Source organism: Syngnathoides biaculeatus, chromosome 23 (genome assembly GCF_019802595.1).
Source record: "Syngnathoides biaculeatus isolate LvHL_M chromosome 23, ASM1980259v1, whole genome shotgun sequence".
Taxonomy (NCBI): Eukaryota; Metazoa; Chordata; class Actinopteri; order Syngnathiformes; family Syngnathidae; genus Syngnathoides; species Syngnathoides biaculeatus.
The window spans coordinates 8,000,103-8,015,703 of record NC_084662.1 but is presented as its reverse complement, the minus strand read 5'-3'; the positions used below and the strand labels follow the sequence as shown (position 1 = coordinate 8,015,703).

Below are 15,601 nucleotides of genomic sequence, written 5' to 3'. Positions count from 1 at the left end.
AGTGCTGTACTGATGAGCTGGGGGGAGTTATACTATTTAGAGCTCGTGCACCTACGTCACCGAAGTCACGTGACTGGCCATCCTGCCGGTCTAACAAAGGATCGTTCAACGCTGAGTCGGTTGGAGACGACGCCAAAATACGTCTTATAGCACGACGCCCAAGTTTTTTCCCATACCGTTAAAGATTTAGAAGGTGATAATCAACGAAAAATGAGAGACACTTGGCATAGAGGACCCATGTTTTCGCTGATAAGAAAGTGGACTGTTAACCCGCTTCCGCTTGTCTTGGACAACTGGATCTGCGCATGGATCTGGTGAGGAAGTCGTCGAGATTTATTTATATTTATTTATTTAGACGAGAATAAATCCCACATAGTGATGGAGACACTCGAGTTTTTTTCAATACAAATACCAATATTTCAATAAATGACCCCTGGTTTTACACAAACTCGCATTCATTAACTATGATTGGGAAAAAAAAAATAGACATCGAGTCGGCTCCTCCGTATACGGAAGCGTCTTGCGGCCACACATTAAACTTCGGTAATCCTTTCTGTGACAGAGGCTGTTTTTTTTTTTTTTTTTTTTTTTTTTTTTTCAAAAATGCACTGTTCTCAAATTAGTCCAATGCGTATTTAAAAAAAAAAAGAAAATAAAATGCTTGGATTGGCTTCAGCCCCCGTACACGGAAGCGTGTTGTAGCCAAACGATAACCTACAATGCGTATTAATAAAAATTAAAAAAAAAAACAAAAAACTCTGTTTGACCTGCAATATGGCGCCGTGAAAGTGGCGACGTCACGTGCACGAGCTCTATGCTGCCCCGCAACAGCGGAGTGGCCGTTCAATGAATTGATCCAATGTGGCAAAAAATTGTTTCCGTTTAATGACATCGTTACCGTTTTGGAAAGTCCTATTTTCCCTCTTTTAAAACATATTAATAGCTTCTTTTGTTCGTTTCAATGGGCAAAGACGAGTGCATCGAGTTGCGAGTGCGGTCGCGGGAGAAATTCATGTCGTCTCGCGAGGTATCGGAATTCGGGCTGTAATGTCAAGAACTGGTCTGAAGTGTCGAGGCCAGCAGAGACGACTACTTGACCGATTTTAAGCTCGCCGCGCTGTTAAAGTCACAATCACATCTGGCAACTCAAGCAATGAAAAAGTCCTTTTTCCGAAATATGTCTCCTTGAATGTTCACGTGAGCGTTTTGCGCCCTCATGTACAAATCCGGAAGGAAGCCCCGCCCCCAGGCCGCCGCCGCCGCCGCACCCTGCTGTGCTCATGTTTAACCTTTTCTGTGCTGTTGCCGTTCACTAACGTTGTCTCTTTCCCCCTTCTCTGTTTTTTACCCTTCACTCACCCACGCATGCTTAATTTTTGGTCACGACTTTCTGCAAAACATCACCCTTTCGCACCTTTTCACAACTCCCCCCCCCCCCCCCCCAACGTGGTCTCGCGCCATCAGTCCATCTTCATGTTCCCTCTTTCGTTCTCCTCCTTGTCATCCCTCTCCTCCATCCCGCCGTCGCTCGACTCCATCTCGGAGTTGGAGTGCGGCCTGTCCGACATCTCCGAGGACGGCGACCCGGCCCCCGACGACCCCGAGGGGGCCGCCCTCGCGCGCGGACCGACGCCCCCTTCCTCCCCGCTCGCGCCCCGCCCCCGGACCCCGCCCTCCGAGATCCCGACCTCGGAGGGAGAGCGCGGCGGGCGGCGTCCGCTGAGGGATGCGCTCAAATACATATTTCTCCTGCTCAGCTTCCACCCCGCGTGGGAAACGAACGCGACCAAGAAGCCGTTTTGCGTTTGGGCCGTGGCGGAGAGGCTGTCGGCGTTTAACGGAGTGAAATTTTCGATCCTGGCAAGAGCCAGAAGCGTGGCCTCCGTTGTCACCGTGTCCCGATTCCGTCGATTCAAAGACCTCCTCGCCTCAAAGCTGATCGGGCCGCAGCCGTGTCTGCCTTTAGTTTCCTTCGCTCTCCGCCCAGCTCCTCGCCTTCCCCCGTTTAGCGACGGCTCCCATCCGCCCGGCGCCCTCGGCCGGCTCGTCCGCCGTTGCCTGTCCCGGCCCTCCCCCCTCCTGCTGCCCTGCCTCTTGGTGGCCTTCCTGCTGGCCGTCATGCTCGCGGGCAGCCGTTCGCTGGCGCTGGCTCTGATTTTGGCCACGCCCCTCGGCCTGACGCTGTGCTACCTGGAGAAGTTGGTCTCCGGCCGGCGGAGGGGCCCGGGCGAGGAGAGTCCAGATAAGCCCGCGGCCGCCGCCGCCCTCCTCGCGGACGCCCCCCCGTGCGTCAGGCGCATCACGAGGGCGCAGGAGATTTGCGATCCGGCCGCGTAGACTCTCACCCCGCCGCTTCTGCGACCTGTCGCCCGACGCTATCCTCTCGTCTCCGTTTTCCACTTTCCTCTCACTGTCAACCCCAATTTGAAGTTGAAAAGAGCGTAATCAGATTTTGGATCAAACATATTTACTTTAGTAATAATAACTCAGACTGAGCCCTGGCATGGCTAGCAAGTTATTGACGCCCCCTAAAAATGTTTATTATTGCCTATATCAACAGTCAATAGTGTAAATACAATACACCACAAATGACAAAATACTTTTTGCATTTTGCAACATATAGACAAACCATATAAAAACTTCAAAAAAAAAATAGTTTGTCTTATGGAAGCATATTGCTGCCACACCAAACAAAAAAGGTCGCTACCACATTATAATGTTTCACATTATAATGTCGTTAATTCCACGTTATAATGTGAGTCATTTCAAGTAATAATGTGATTCAGTTTATGTGAAACGACTCTGCGTTATAATGTGAAACGATTCACATTATGATAGCCATGGCAGGGCTAGCAAGTTGTTGACGCCCCCTAAAAATGTTTGTTATTGCCCATATTAACAGTCAAAAGTGTAAATACAATATACCACAAATGACAAAATACTTCATGCTCATTTTACAACACATAGACAAACCATATAAAAACTTTAAAAAAAGAAATATTTTGTCCTACGGAAGCATATTGCGTTAAAATGAATGTGAAACGATTCACATTGTAACGTGTAATTAACCACATTATAATGTGAAACATATCACGTTTTAATGTGGTAGCGACCTTTTTTTTTGGGTGTGGCAGCAATACGCTTCCATATCAAACGTATTCGAACTGATTTTAAAAAAAAAAAGAAACTTAGAGAATGTAAACTTTTGAACAATTGCCTAAAAAAAGTCCTTTCATTTTTCTGTCGTTGAGCAAACAGAAAAAAATACATTTATTTTTGTTAATTCACCTAAAGCAGGAAAATTTAAGTCTTGACAGTGAGAAACAAAATAGATATTTTTTTAAAATCGCGTATTAGGGTATAATGTACCGATTTAGATGGAAGACAAGAAATAATTGAGATATTCACCAAATAGCTGGGGATAGGCTTGTGAATTTATGGATAATAAAGCCTCAATATGTGGGTCATAACTGTATATAAAAAATTGTAGGATTTTTAAAAGGATAAAGATGTTAAATTGACTATTGAAACAGAATGTAAAAGCTATTTAAATAAAAATATATGGTTGTGGAGTTGCAGTATATGCAGAAGCAAATGATTGTAATTAACATATGCAGCGCTTATCAGTTAGCTCGTTAGTTATGCCGCCGCTCTTCCAGATCCCGTGACCTGACGAGTATGATAATCGCTCGATGCGTCGTCCCTATCAACAACAACAACAAAAAACGCAGAGCCGGCGTGGCATCTGTAAAGCTGACGTTTTATGTGGCGTGTCCACGAAATGTTTAAGTGCCCCTTCAGTCCCTCACGGACGCTTTAAACATAGATCATTAATCGTATTGGAAAAGTGTATTTTGCTCTGTTATTTGAATTACGTATTATTAATTTTTCCGGAAAAAAATATATAAATAAATGTTTATTATAAAATAGAGACGATATTTGTTTGATTAAAAAAAAAAAAAGATTTCCTTTGAATTGTAAATATTTAAATTTTCACGATATGACATTTGAAACATTTTATTCATTTATTCCATTTCAAAACATGAATGTATGGAAAATATTCCAAATGGTGAATAGAAACAGATCTTATTTCCAGTAACAATTTTTGTAATATTATTATTATTATTGAGAGCCCAAAAGATCTGTATTGGCCTTCAGTCGTCGCGGACGCGCTTGCAAGATCGACACTCGTCGACTTTGCGAATCCATACAAAATGATCGCTTTTCCCATCATCCATTTCATTTTATTTTTTTTTTTAACTTTCTTGCCGCCACTCCAATCTCCATGATCTTATCGCCACGGCAACGATGCCAAAGGTTAAGGAGGCGGACCCGAGCCCCGGCCGTGTGGAAGCCGCGCCCGCCCAGGTCTGTAGCGGGCCCTTTCTTTACCCAGCATGCCTTGCGGAGTGCGTGTTCCAGAGAGTTCTTTTCTGGTTTTGTGTGATGCGTTTATTGCTTGAATTGCGGCTTGTGGCGCGACGACGCGCAATCAGTTTTTGCAATGCAGACCCCCCTCCTGCGAACAGTTTTTTTCGTTTCTCCCCCTCGTCATTGCGGAGTGGCTCTGATGGGCAAAACCGGTCCCAGGTGGGCACTTTGGGCTTCCGTTCGGGTGGCACGCGACTTTGTGTGTGTTTTGTCGTCGTCGATGTGTGTCGACGTTCACGCTTTGAGGCGCTGCCGCTCGTCTTCGTCTTTTCATTTTATTCATTTATTCACCAGCAATTTTGATTAATTTATTTACAGTGGTGTGTTTCTTGCCGATTGAAAGATTGAGCCTTTCATAATCAAATATTTTTTGCAATATTCATTTGTGTATTGCTTGGCCAAAATTCATTTTTTATCATGAATGTATTGAAAATATGTATTTCTCTATGAATGAATGTCTTTTATTGACACTGTGCGAAAAAAACGACATTTTCATTTTTAATTATTGATGAGTAAGAACATTATTTTTGCTTTGAATTTTCTTCATGGAGAAAGTGATTTATTCAACATGTTTATTCAACGTTTGTTTTAGAATTCATTGATTTCAATTTTTATTTCATTTACAGAGGTGGCTTGAGATATAAGCTTTAATTTGTTGCGTGACCACGCTTGTAATTCAAAACACTCGTTTCTCAAATCAGTTTTCCCCAGTGACACGAATTGAAATGCCGGTAATCCGTTCCAGCCTTCACCTAAAAAACAAAAAACAAATTTTGTAATGTGTATTTTAATGACAAATAGCACCTTATAATATTGTCCTTTTATTCATATATAGATACTAATATTGTTCTTTCTAAAAACACATTAATTATGTCTTAAAGCCATTGAAGAATGAAATTGTTCTTCAGTTGACATTGAGCTGCTCCTTCTGGCGCGTGGACCTTGGCCACCAGGGGCCAGTAATTTATGCTAGCACATAGGGATGTATGCTACCGCACACAGAGGCATTGTCACAACTCCATAGCGGCCATTAATATTTTCCTCATTCTCCGCAGAGGATAAAACATATATGCCTCTGAATTATTGTTTTATTGTCTGTCTACACGTTTTGCCTCACAGTTAGTGTTCAAGTATCGTTCACTTACGCCACATAGATGCTACATACACGCTATTCATTAGCCTTGCTGTGGTGTTTCCCATTATGCATTAGCATCAAGCTAGCGCACTTAAAGACTAAATTATTGGCTTCTTTTAAATAGATGGTGTAATTCACTTTTTTATATGTGTGTATAGTTCGACAGTGAAGTTTTTTTTTTGTAAGAACCACAAATGTACACACGCAAGTCAAAAAATCGGGCCAACGACGGCTCGTATCGCCTTAGCTCACAAGTTGAGTCACTCGTATCTCAAGGCACTGCTGTATTTGTTTTTACCCATTTGTTTCAGTTTTGTTTTATTCTGTGTCTTTATTTATTTGTAATTGTATGAATTTCAAACGTCTTGTGTGTGGAAAAAATCACCCCCCCCCCTCATTTTTATTTGTGCTGTATGTCCACCTTCCAGAGTCCAGTGAGAGTGCGTGTGGATAATATTTATGTGAGGCACAGTAATTTGATGTTAGAGGTTGGTACTTCTGCGTTGGCGCGATTGACGGCCGCCAATCAGAGGCTGCGGCGTTACTTGTGTGCTTTCCCCCAACCCCGCCCCTCCCCCGACGCCGCGGCGGCTTTTTCGGCGCGCTCGATTTGCGCCGGGCTTGCACCGCTGCCCTCTCTCGGCCGCACACCCGGGGGCTCTCGTCGGCATGTTCGCCGTCGCCGAACATGTTTGCGTCGCGGGGCGGGGGGGGGCGCGACGGTCCGACGTTCGCGCGGCGGCCATTTCGGACAGCTCCGCCTGAAGACGCGCGGCAGAAAGCGCAAAGCGGTTGCTTACGTGACAGTTTCAAACGGGATTTGCCGACGTTGTCATCTGACGGGCAAAAAGTTGTTTTTGCAGATTCGACGGCAAATTGCCGTCTCCCACGGGGACTGAAAAATAATGTAATAATATAATGTGGATATTCGGATTAAGTAAATGCACGATGTAAAAATGCCCCAAAATTTGAGTTTAGAGCAAGGGTGTCAAACTCTAGGCCCGGGGGCCACATCCGTCTCGCCAAATGATTTCATGCGGCCCGCAAAGGTAAATCACCACGGTTCCAAAATTCCAAATTGTCATATATCATAAATGATAACCTTGAAATGTTGTCTTTGAGATGTCTTTTTGTGAATATGATGATGCGATTAAAGATTTTGAAGGTTTCTGAGGAAAACCGTAACTAGCTTGTGCCCCGCGACAAAAATGAGTTTGACGCCCCTGGTATAGAGTATACTCGTGTATCGTTCCTGTACCTGAAAAATGGACTCCGGTACAGCAACTGCTGCGCTCTTTCGTTCCTTCAACGGGCGAGTTGTCACAATGGCCGCTTTGTGAAACGTGCATGCGGAATGCGCTTCCGAGGTCGTCGTCGTCTGCATTGATTTATGAGTTGAAAGTTATGATGACTGCCGCCTGCCTAACCCTACTAACGCTGCCTCAGTAACCCCACCCCCCCTGCCCATGCAAACCCCACCACCCCCCCACCCCCCACAAGGAAACCCCCCTCATCCTGTTCTTTGATGACTGTCGAGTTATTTGTGGTTTGCTAACCAACTAAAACGACCGGAAGTTTGTTGTCCATCTTGGGCAACTCGGAGGTGATAGCGATGGCCGACGTGGCAGATAAAAGTAGCGCTTGATTGACAAAGCCACGCAATCCTGAATTGGAGAACGCACCTACATAAACACTCGCCACCTTTTACGATAAGAAGTTCGAGGGGGGAAAAAAATTTTTTTCAAAACGGTCCAAAAGTATCACAGAAACCGGTTTGCAAAATGTCCCTATTTGAGGTCATAAATGATCGAAGATAAAAAAAAAAAAAAAAAAATGCCAATTTCTCTGGTGTACATTTCATGTTTACCACCTTTATTTTGAAAAATAGACAATTAATTTAGCATTTTATTTTCTGGGAAAAAAAATTATTTCATAAGAAAAAATAAATGAACGAATGAACAAAATTAAAAAAAAAATCAATAGGTATGACATTTAAAATTACAAAAAGTGTTTTTCATTTTTTATAAAAATTCTGAAAATATTAAAATAAAACATGGAAAACTAATGAAAAATAGAAGCCGCAACATTTAACATTTAAAATCTAATTCTCTTGGCGTTTCTGAGTTTTTCATTCTGGTTATGTAAACAAAACATCAATTAGAAATTAAAATGAAAATAATTGAAAAAAGTAAAGGGCGGCACGGTGGGCTCAGCTGAAAAGCGTTGGCCTCACAGTCCTGAGGTCCTGAGTTCAATCCCGGCCCCGCCAGTGTGGAGTTTGCACGGTCTCCCCGTGCCTGCGTGGCTTTTCTCCGGGCACTCCGCTTTCCTCCCAAAAACATGCAACATTAATGGGAGACTCTAAATTGCCCCGAGGTGTGACCGTTTTTCTCGATGTGCCCTGCGATTGGCTGGCGACCAGTTCAGGGTGTACCCCGCCCCCTGCCCGTTGACACCTGGGATAGGCTCCGGCACTCCTGCGACCCTTGCGAGGATAAGCGGCTAAGAAAATGGATGGATGGAAAAAAGCAACCAATTAAAAAACTGTGAGCTGTGACATGCGGTCTCAGAAGTGGCGATCAACCAATCCAGAGGAGCAAAACCGATCCACTATCACCTCCTTGTTGTTCGCGTCCCCAGAGCAAGAAAAGCGCATGTAACAAATGTACCGAGATGGCGGACGCCCTGATTTCACTGGCGCAATGGCCGCTGCGCCAGCCAATCGCCGGTGAAATACGGCGTCCGTCTGGACAGCCTCATGTTCCTGTGACCAAATGTTCTCCCCCACCCCCACCACCCCTTCCCTCTCTCCCCACCTCCGAACCTTAACCTCCTCCCTCCCCCCCAATCCCTTGCCATCCCATCAGGACCACGATAAGACCCAAGATGAAGTTCTGAAACACCAGGCTAGCGTTAGCGAGCTCAAGCGCTCTTTTATGGAGGCGCCGCCGGCCTCGCCGCCGCAGCCCAACCTGTGGGAGAAGCGCCTCAGCTCGTCTCCCGCCGCCGCCACGCGCGCTCAGCGGCCCGCTGCGGTACGTCCCGCACAGCCGCCTCGGCGCGCCACCTTCTCTTCACCGCTTTGTGCGCGGTCTTCTTCTTCTTCTTCCATCCTTTCTTCTCCAGCTGCATCAGCTGACATTTTCTCAGCACTGAGGCAGGATTTAGTTCAGACTCTGTTGCACTTTTTCAACCGTGAAGGAGCCGAATTCTCGCGGCTTAGCAGAAAAAAAGTTGAGACACTGCTCACAAAAACTTAAGGATGTCGATTTTATTTTCGCGTGAAGCAGAATTTTTTTTTTTTAAATTCAAAAACGGGACAATATTTGAATTTGACAGTTCAGAAAATGCACAAAGAAATCATGATTCTTCCTTCATTTCATTGAACCTTTCCTAAACTTTTCTCTGCACATTTTCGAAGTCTCACCAATTGAATGACACCAATTCCGACTTTTCTTATGAGCCAGGGATTTGCTGCCATCTTGTGGCACCACAGGACATGAAAGGACAAGCACAAGCGATAGAGTAAAGCCCCTCGGTTCTCGAACGTCCCCGTTTTTGAACAAATTTGTTTTTTTTTTTTCTTCTGTGTTTGAATGAAAATCGGAACTCGAACGCCCCCGACAAAACCCGAAATAACATTGCGCACAGCTCGACCAGCTGACCCACGACGCGGTTTGTTGTGACTTCCCACGCTGCCGAATAAACATCGCGTGTGGCGCAACCGGCGCACTTATAGTTATCGTGTATAACGCAGACGTGTCCCGGTAGTGACTGTTGTTTTTCTTCTTATCGAGGACTACCGTATTAACCCCCAATCATGGCTCCAAAGAAGGCAAGTTGCGTCTTTAAAGTTATTCTGCACTTTTGTTGATAACAAAGGTTTAGAAGGCTGGGGCCCGAGAAGCTACAGATACGGCAATGCACTCCCAGCCTAGCGTAATAAAGCATATATTTTCAGCAAAAAAACAAATGTATTTATCAAAATATTTTATTATATAAAGTATTTAAACTATACATGTATTTCTACTATACAGTTTATTATCAGGAAAAGCTAAAGAAAATGCTTTAAAAAGCCCAAATCTTTAGGCTTGGAACCCATTATTTCTTTTTCCATTCATTGTAATGGGAAACACCGATCCGGTTTTCGAACCGCGTTTTGGAACGGGATTGTGCTCGAGAACCGAGGCATCACCGTTGTTGAATTTGTGGATAGCAAATCGGGAATAGACGGACGGTGGCAGTCGTGGAAATGGATTGCACCTTATTCCGCTTTTTCCCCCACACTCGCATGTCGGTGGAGCTGCGTCGACGGCCGTCAAACGGGCGATGTGATGCCGCCCGAAAGTCCGCGCGTGCGATTGACGTGCGCGGCGGCTCCCTGTGTGTGTGTGACGCAGGTGCCCGAGAAAGAAGAAGAAGCAGCGGCGGCGGCGGCTGAAAACTGCGACGCCAAAGAAGTCAGCAAGGTGCTCTAACCTTCACGCCGTTTCTTTTCCCATCCAGTGCGGCTTCCCACCTGCACGGCGTCCATCCGAATGTCCCGTCTTTTGTGTCCACGGCGGAACAAATGATCTGTTTCCCTGCTTTTACGTTCAATGATCATATTTTGCTTTTTTTTTGTTTTGTTTTGTTTTTGTCTCCCATGCTGCGTATGTGTGTGCGCACCCCATTTTGCGCGTGCATGTTTGTACACCACGTGTACGCCCGTGTGTGTTTGCGTGCGTGCGTTTAGACGACGGAAGTTGAAATTGAAGAAACGGTCGTGGTGCGAGAGATTTCCGCCAAAGCCGTCGTCCCGGAGGTGCCCGGGCAGGAAGCGGAAGAGGGGGCGGGGCTCGCGCAGAAGAAGAAGAAGATGAAGCAGCGGGACAGCGTTTCGTCGGAGAGCGAAAGCGACGAGGAGGCGGAATATCAGCCCAACGTCCCCGTGTCCATCTCGCGCACTCAAATCCCAGAGGAAGAAGAGGAGCAGGAGAAGCCGCCGGAGGAGGAAGTTAGCCCGCCCGCGCGCTCCGAAAATCAGGCGGACGAGAAGAAAGAAGCAGAAGAACCCACGGCGACGCCCGGCGACGCCCCCAACGGACCGGCCCAGCGCCAAGAGGCTGACGCCCGGCCGCTCGCTCCCCCGCACCAAGACCACGCCCCCAAAGTGAACGGCGAGGCCGCGGCGGTGGACACGCGTCCGCAGGTTATTTGTTGCTCTCAGGTAAAGTCTTGAGACCGCCACCCGCCGAGGCTTTCCCGGCTCGCCGACCTCCCACCCGCGTCCCACCGACAACGCGCTCGCTTCCTTCCCGCTTCCCGCCGGTTGTTGCCCTCCGTCGTTGCTCTTTAGGCCCCCGTGCGCATTCTCACGACCAACTTTTCCCAGAAGCTTTATCTTCATTTGACGTGTCAGAGCCGGAACAGACAGCGGTCCACGCGGCCTGTGCCGCTCACATAGAACCACGCAGAAAAGAAGGGCAACTATGATTTTTTTTAACAAAGACTACGGACTATATAGGAGGAATATTGCCGCAAATTCGCACCTTCACGCATTCAGATGCAGTCGCGCCATTTCCAACTACAGGGTGGGAGATGCAAAATCGTCTCCGTTATTGCATCTTGTCACGCGCTCGTCGTCAAGAAATTGGAGACCATCACATAACATCACTTTTAGGACTCGCTTACAACGTCCTCCACGTACGAGGACGAGTGTGCTCCGCTGCAAGATGTTTGTCACTCCCAGAACTGATAAATCAAACGAGAGGGAATGAAAAATTTCATTTGATTTGAACACCGATCATATACGAATAAAGATAATGTGATCAGTGCAGACATATACAGTGAATAATCAGTTCTCGAACGTCTGCGTTCTCGGTTTTCGAACGGAAATTTAGAATTTTTTGGGGTTTTGTTTCCGAACAAAAATCGGTACTCGAACGCCTGCGACAAAACCCGGAAATGACGTTGCAAATAACAACATTGTTATTGTGAATAACGCAGCCTCTGTACGCAAACGTGGGAAATGTCGATTCGGTTTTTGAGCAAAACGGTCCTCGAACCGCCTTCTGGAACGGATTGTGGTCCAGAACCGAGGTTGTAGTCTATTGTTAAACACCACAGCCAGGCTAATGGGAAATAGCAACCATGTTACAGTAATTAAAAACCTACAATCAACTGCTAATTTAAGATACACAAAAGAATAGTACAATACTAAAAAAACTCATTAAAAACGCTTTGAATGGATTTAAACACACGTAAACTTCTTAAAGAGTGCAGTTTTCACACTCCCGCTTGCACTGTTTTCTTAAAAGAGGCCAAGCGTGCGTGCTTCCAGACGTTTGCATTTTCAATTGTAACACTAACACGTACAATGAAGGTCAGTTGTATTTATACATGGTAGATTTCAAGAGTCACTGATAGCGTAGTGGTACAGTGATGGTGTCGATAATCGTCCCTGTGACTGACTGGCGACCGGTTCGGGGCGTAGTCCGCCTCTCGCCCGAAGCTAGCTGGGATAGCCTCCAGCTTTCCCGTGACCTTTGTGAGGATATGCGGCTTGGATAGTGACACGACATTGTATATTTCAAGCCCAAACTTGGATCATTCCGTCTAATGAAAGCAACATAAAATGAGAACGACATAGCGAACGTAAGCGAGCACCCGTGTTACGGCAGTTGTAGTACAGTACTGCTACTTAACCGCAGCATCACGAGAATGTACCACATAGCGGGCGACTTCTACACGATCAGCGTGGCGCTTCTGTTTCTGCTCTGACGCTTTCCACACAAGTGGAGATTTTCGGGTTCCAGGCGGCGCAAAAGCGGGCTGACGCGTGCGCCGCGTTCACCGGCCGCTGTGCTTTTTGTGTGTTGTGACGTGATGTCGAGCGGGGCAGCGCATGATGCTTCTTTTTCGGCGTGAATCTGTGCGCCGGCGCCGCCGTGCGTGCGGAGTCGATGGTCAGTTGGGATGTCGGCTGAGCGACGTCTTTGCATGTTGACGCTTGCCCTTGGTGTGTTGTCGTTTTATTTTTCGTTTTGTTTTCCTCTCCAGTTTGTAGCATCGCATGTCAACGCCAAAGATTTTGCCGCTTGTGTTTGATGCCGTTGGCTCGCCGCGGAGCCGGCCCACGTCCGCGACAGGCAACATTTCCGCTTCCTGCAGATATTGATAATTGATCACGCATCGTTGAATTTGCCAAGTGGTCCTCAGCTGGCGTCGCGTTGGTTTATGTCTTGGGCCGGCTCTGGTTTGCCGCGTTTGTGGGTCGCGTGGTGTTTGTGTGTGTTGTACATGTGGACTGTATTTGTGTATCGGGGAGTCACTTCCCTTTCAACGCTGCTATCAGAGAAACTGGCAACTTTGTCGGAAGTTAACACAAACTAAAACAACTAACGCATAAATCTACGGTGGGACCTCCAAAGTGGAATTTCAACATGCGCCATTTAGCGTCACACAGCGCTAGGCCGTGTATTTTGCCACCTGGGCCTTCAGAATCCATATTTATTGAATATCACGGCGAGAGAAAAAATACATCGTCCATGAAAAGTGGTGATTATTCATTGTATTCATCTGTTGCTTGTCAAGGTTTCGCTCTGACCAACCATTGAGAGGACAGAAAAATGCCGAGGTCGTCAGGGGGAAGAATCTGAAACGCGATTGGTTAAAAAAAAAAAATCAACCCCATGGTTGATATAGTTTAAGTCCGAAGACGTGGCAGGAAAGACTGGATAGCGCTAACACGTCGAGCGGTATGTCGATTGGTTGAAGCCAGTTGGCCGCCATCTTGCTACTCCCAAAACGTGTTGAGGACATGGTTTACGGGTTGGATTATGACGGGGTTTTTCCTCAAAGTTTGGCATGTACAATTCAAACTGGTCGTGCGAACTTGACATTTTTTCAGTTCTGCTAACATGAAGGATTTTGAACTTGACTAAAAGAGGCTAAGTGCAAAGGAAAGAAATATAACAACCTGACGAGCAAGAAACCTTGCATATTACCGAGGGCCCGATTTCCACGTCGTTAACTTTTCCCAAAACACGCTATGAAGCACTATCATCATAAAAACATGACATTTTAGTTCGACATATTTGGGGAAATGAGGACTTGCGATGGTAAAATACACGCTCAACGGATTGTTCATTTATTGTCTCTGCGATGTCCTATTTCAGACAGAAAATTTCAACTTGTTTCCTCGCATTCGAAAATCAAATTTGCAGAGATGAGTTTAATGAAATTCATCAAAAACTTCACACAAAATGTGTTTTCTTGCTTATCCACTGATGAAGTTTGGGAAGATATAAAACCGTCGGCCTATAAAGGTGAAGCAGAACGTGAACAGTGAACAACAACAACCGTAAGCAAAACTTTGTTCAAGTGAATTAAAGTAATCAGAAAATGTAAAAAAAAAAAAAAAAACCTTTACAAACAAACATTGACAGCGTCAAAGTAAATCTTTCCAACTTACCTGTCGAATGTATTCTCACAGCCACGAAACTGGCAATTAAGGCACTGGTCGGCATGGTTGTTTTGGGAGTATCAAGATGGCGGACGGCGACTTTAATTTTGGTGGCCAATGAGAACATCCAGTCTTTTTTTTTTATGGATCAGTGGGCAGCACGTAGATCCTGAAATCTGATAGTTCAGCGGTTCTCTTAACAAAGCCTTGCTGAACATATTGAACAGGAAGTGCGACCCCCCCCCCCCTCCCAAAAGACCATTTGTCCTTGCTAACACGCTGACATTTATTAACCCTCCTTCCCGTCTCTTGTGTCGTCCCTCGACCAGCCGCCGGTGGTAAAGACAGAAATGGTGACAATTTCGGACACGTTCGCGGCACAGAAGACCGAGATCGCGACCAAGGAAGTTCCCATCGTGCACACGGAAACCAAGACCATCACATACGAGGCCGCACAGGTGCACGTTCGCAGGCGCATCGTCGGCTCGCGTCCATCTTGGGACGCTCGAGCGCGCATACGACGCAGACTCGTTCCGCTCGCTCCGGAATCATTACGATTTGAAATCGGATCTCACTCCCGATTGTGTTTCGTTCCAGCTGGACGGAAGCGGGGACGGCGAGCCGGGAGTTCTGATGACCGCTCAGACAATCACCTCGGAATCTCTGTGCACCACCACCACCACGCACATCACCAAGGTCGGCACTCGCGTCGCACATTTTGAAATGAGAAAGGAACCCCGTCGCCGTTTGGGTTTTTTTTTTACACGCGCTTGCGCGATGCCGTCGCCGCAGACCCTGAAGGGCGGCCTGTCGGAGACCCGGATCGAGAAGCGCATCGTCATCACCGGCGACTGCGACATCGACCACGACGAGGTCAGTCTTTTCACCCCGTAAATCAGGGGTGGCAAAATCATTTTTTTGTCGCGGGCCACGTCGTAGTTACGATTTCCCTCAGAGGTCTGTTATGAAAATCTTTCGCCACATCATATTTATTTTCTGAACTAGTTTTGGAATCAGAAATCAAGTTTAATGTTTTTTTTTTTCAACTATTGTTCATGTCTGCAAACACAAAAATGCTCACAGTATTTCAACTTTATCATTTATGATATTTTATCACAAAAATCATGGAAGTCGATGTACATGATTTGCCTTTGCGGGCCACGTAAAATCACGCGGCGGGCCGGATCTGTCCCCCGGGCTTTGAGTTTGACACCTGTTCCCGTAAATTAAAACAAATTTAAAGTGCTCGGAAAACAAAAGATTTATGCGGTTGCGAGACTCGAAAAATTTAAAAGAAGAAAAAAAAAAAAGACGCTTCGCACGTCATCGCTCGGTCGTTTTCTGTCATTCCGTCTTCATATTCACTTGCGCTACGACCGCAGTTGTGTGCAGTTTTTACGCAAAAGTGGCTGTTCGTATAAAATGGTGGATTCCATCCACTTTCTCAGCCGCTTATCCTCACAAGGGTCGCGGGGAGTACTGGGGCTTATCCCATCTGTCAATGGGCAGGAGGCGGGGTTGTAACAAAATAATATTATTTAACCATCAAAGGCCCTTACTCAGCCCTTTTATTTTTGTAGTTTGAGGTG

General features: G+C 46.2%; 1 protein-coding gene across 10 annotated transcripts in view; it reads left to right on the top strand.

Moving 5' to 3' along the window:
* The window catches only part of epb41l2 (erythrocyte membrane protein band 4.1 like 2), a 49,007-nt gene that overhangs the window by 29,856 nt on the left and 3,550 nt on the right, over nt 1-15,601 (top strand). For 5 of the 10 annotated variants that reach the window (XM_061812763.1, XM_061812764.1, XM_061812767.1 and 2 more), the window contains 8 exons: nt 4,318-4,368; nt 5,995-6,054; nt 8,434-8,601; nt 9,967-10,035; nt 10,302-10,775; nt 14,342-14,470; nt 14,610-14,708; nt 14,805-14,885. In XM_061812763.1, coding sequence (XP_061668747.1) covers nt 4,318-4,368; nt 5,995-6,054; nt 8,434-8,601; nt 9,967-10,035; nt 10,302-10,775; nt 14,342-14,470; nt 14,610-14,708; nt 14,805-14,885 — 1,131 coding nt within the window. The remainder of the gene's footprint in view (nt 1-4,317; nt 4,369-5,994; nt 6,055-8,433; nt 8,602-9,966; nt 10,036-10,301; nt 10,776-14,341; nt 14,471-14,609; nt 14,709-14,804; nt 14,886-15,601) is intronic. The other 5 variants (XM_061812772.1, XM_061812769.1, XM_061812770.1 and 2 more) reach the window with 5 other exon arrangements.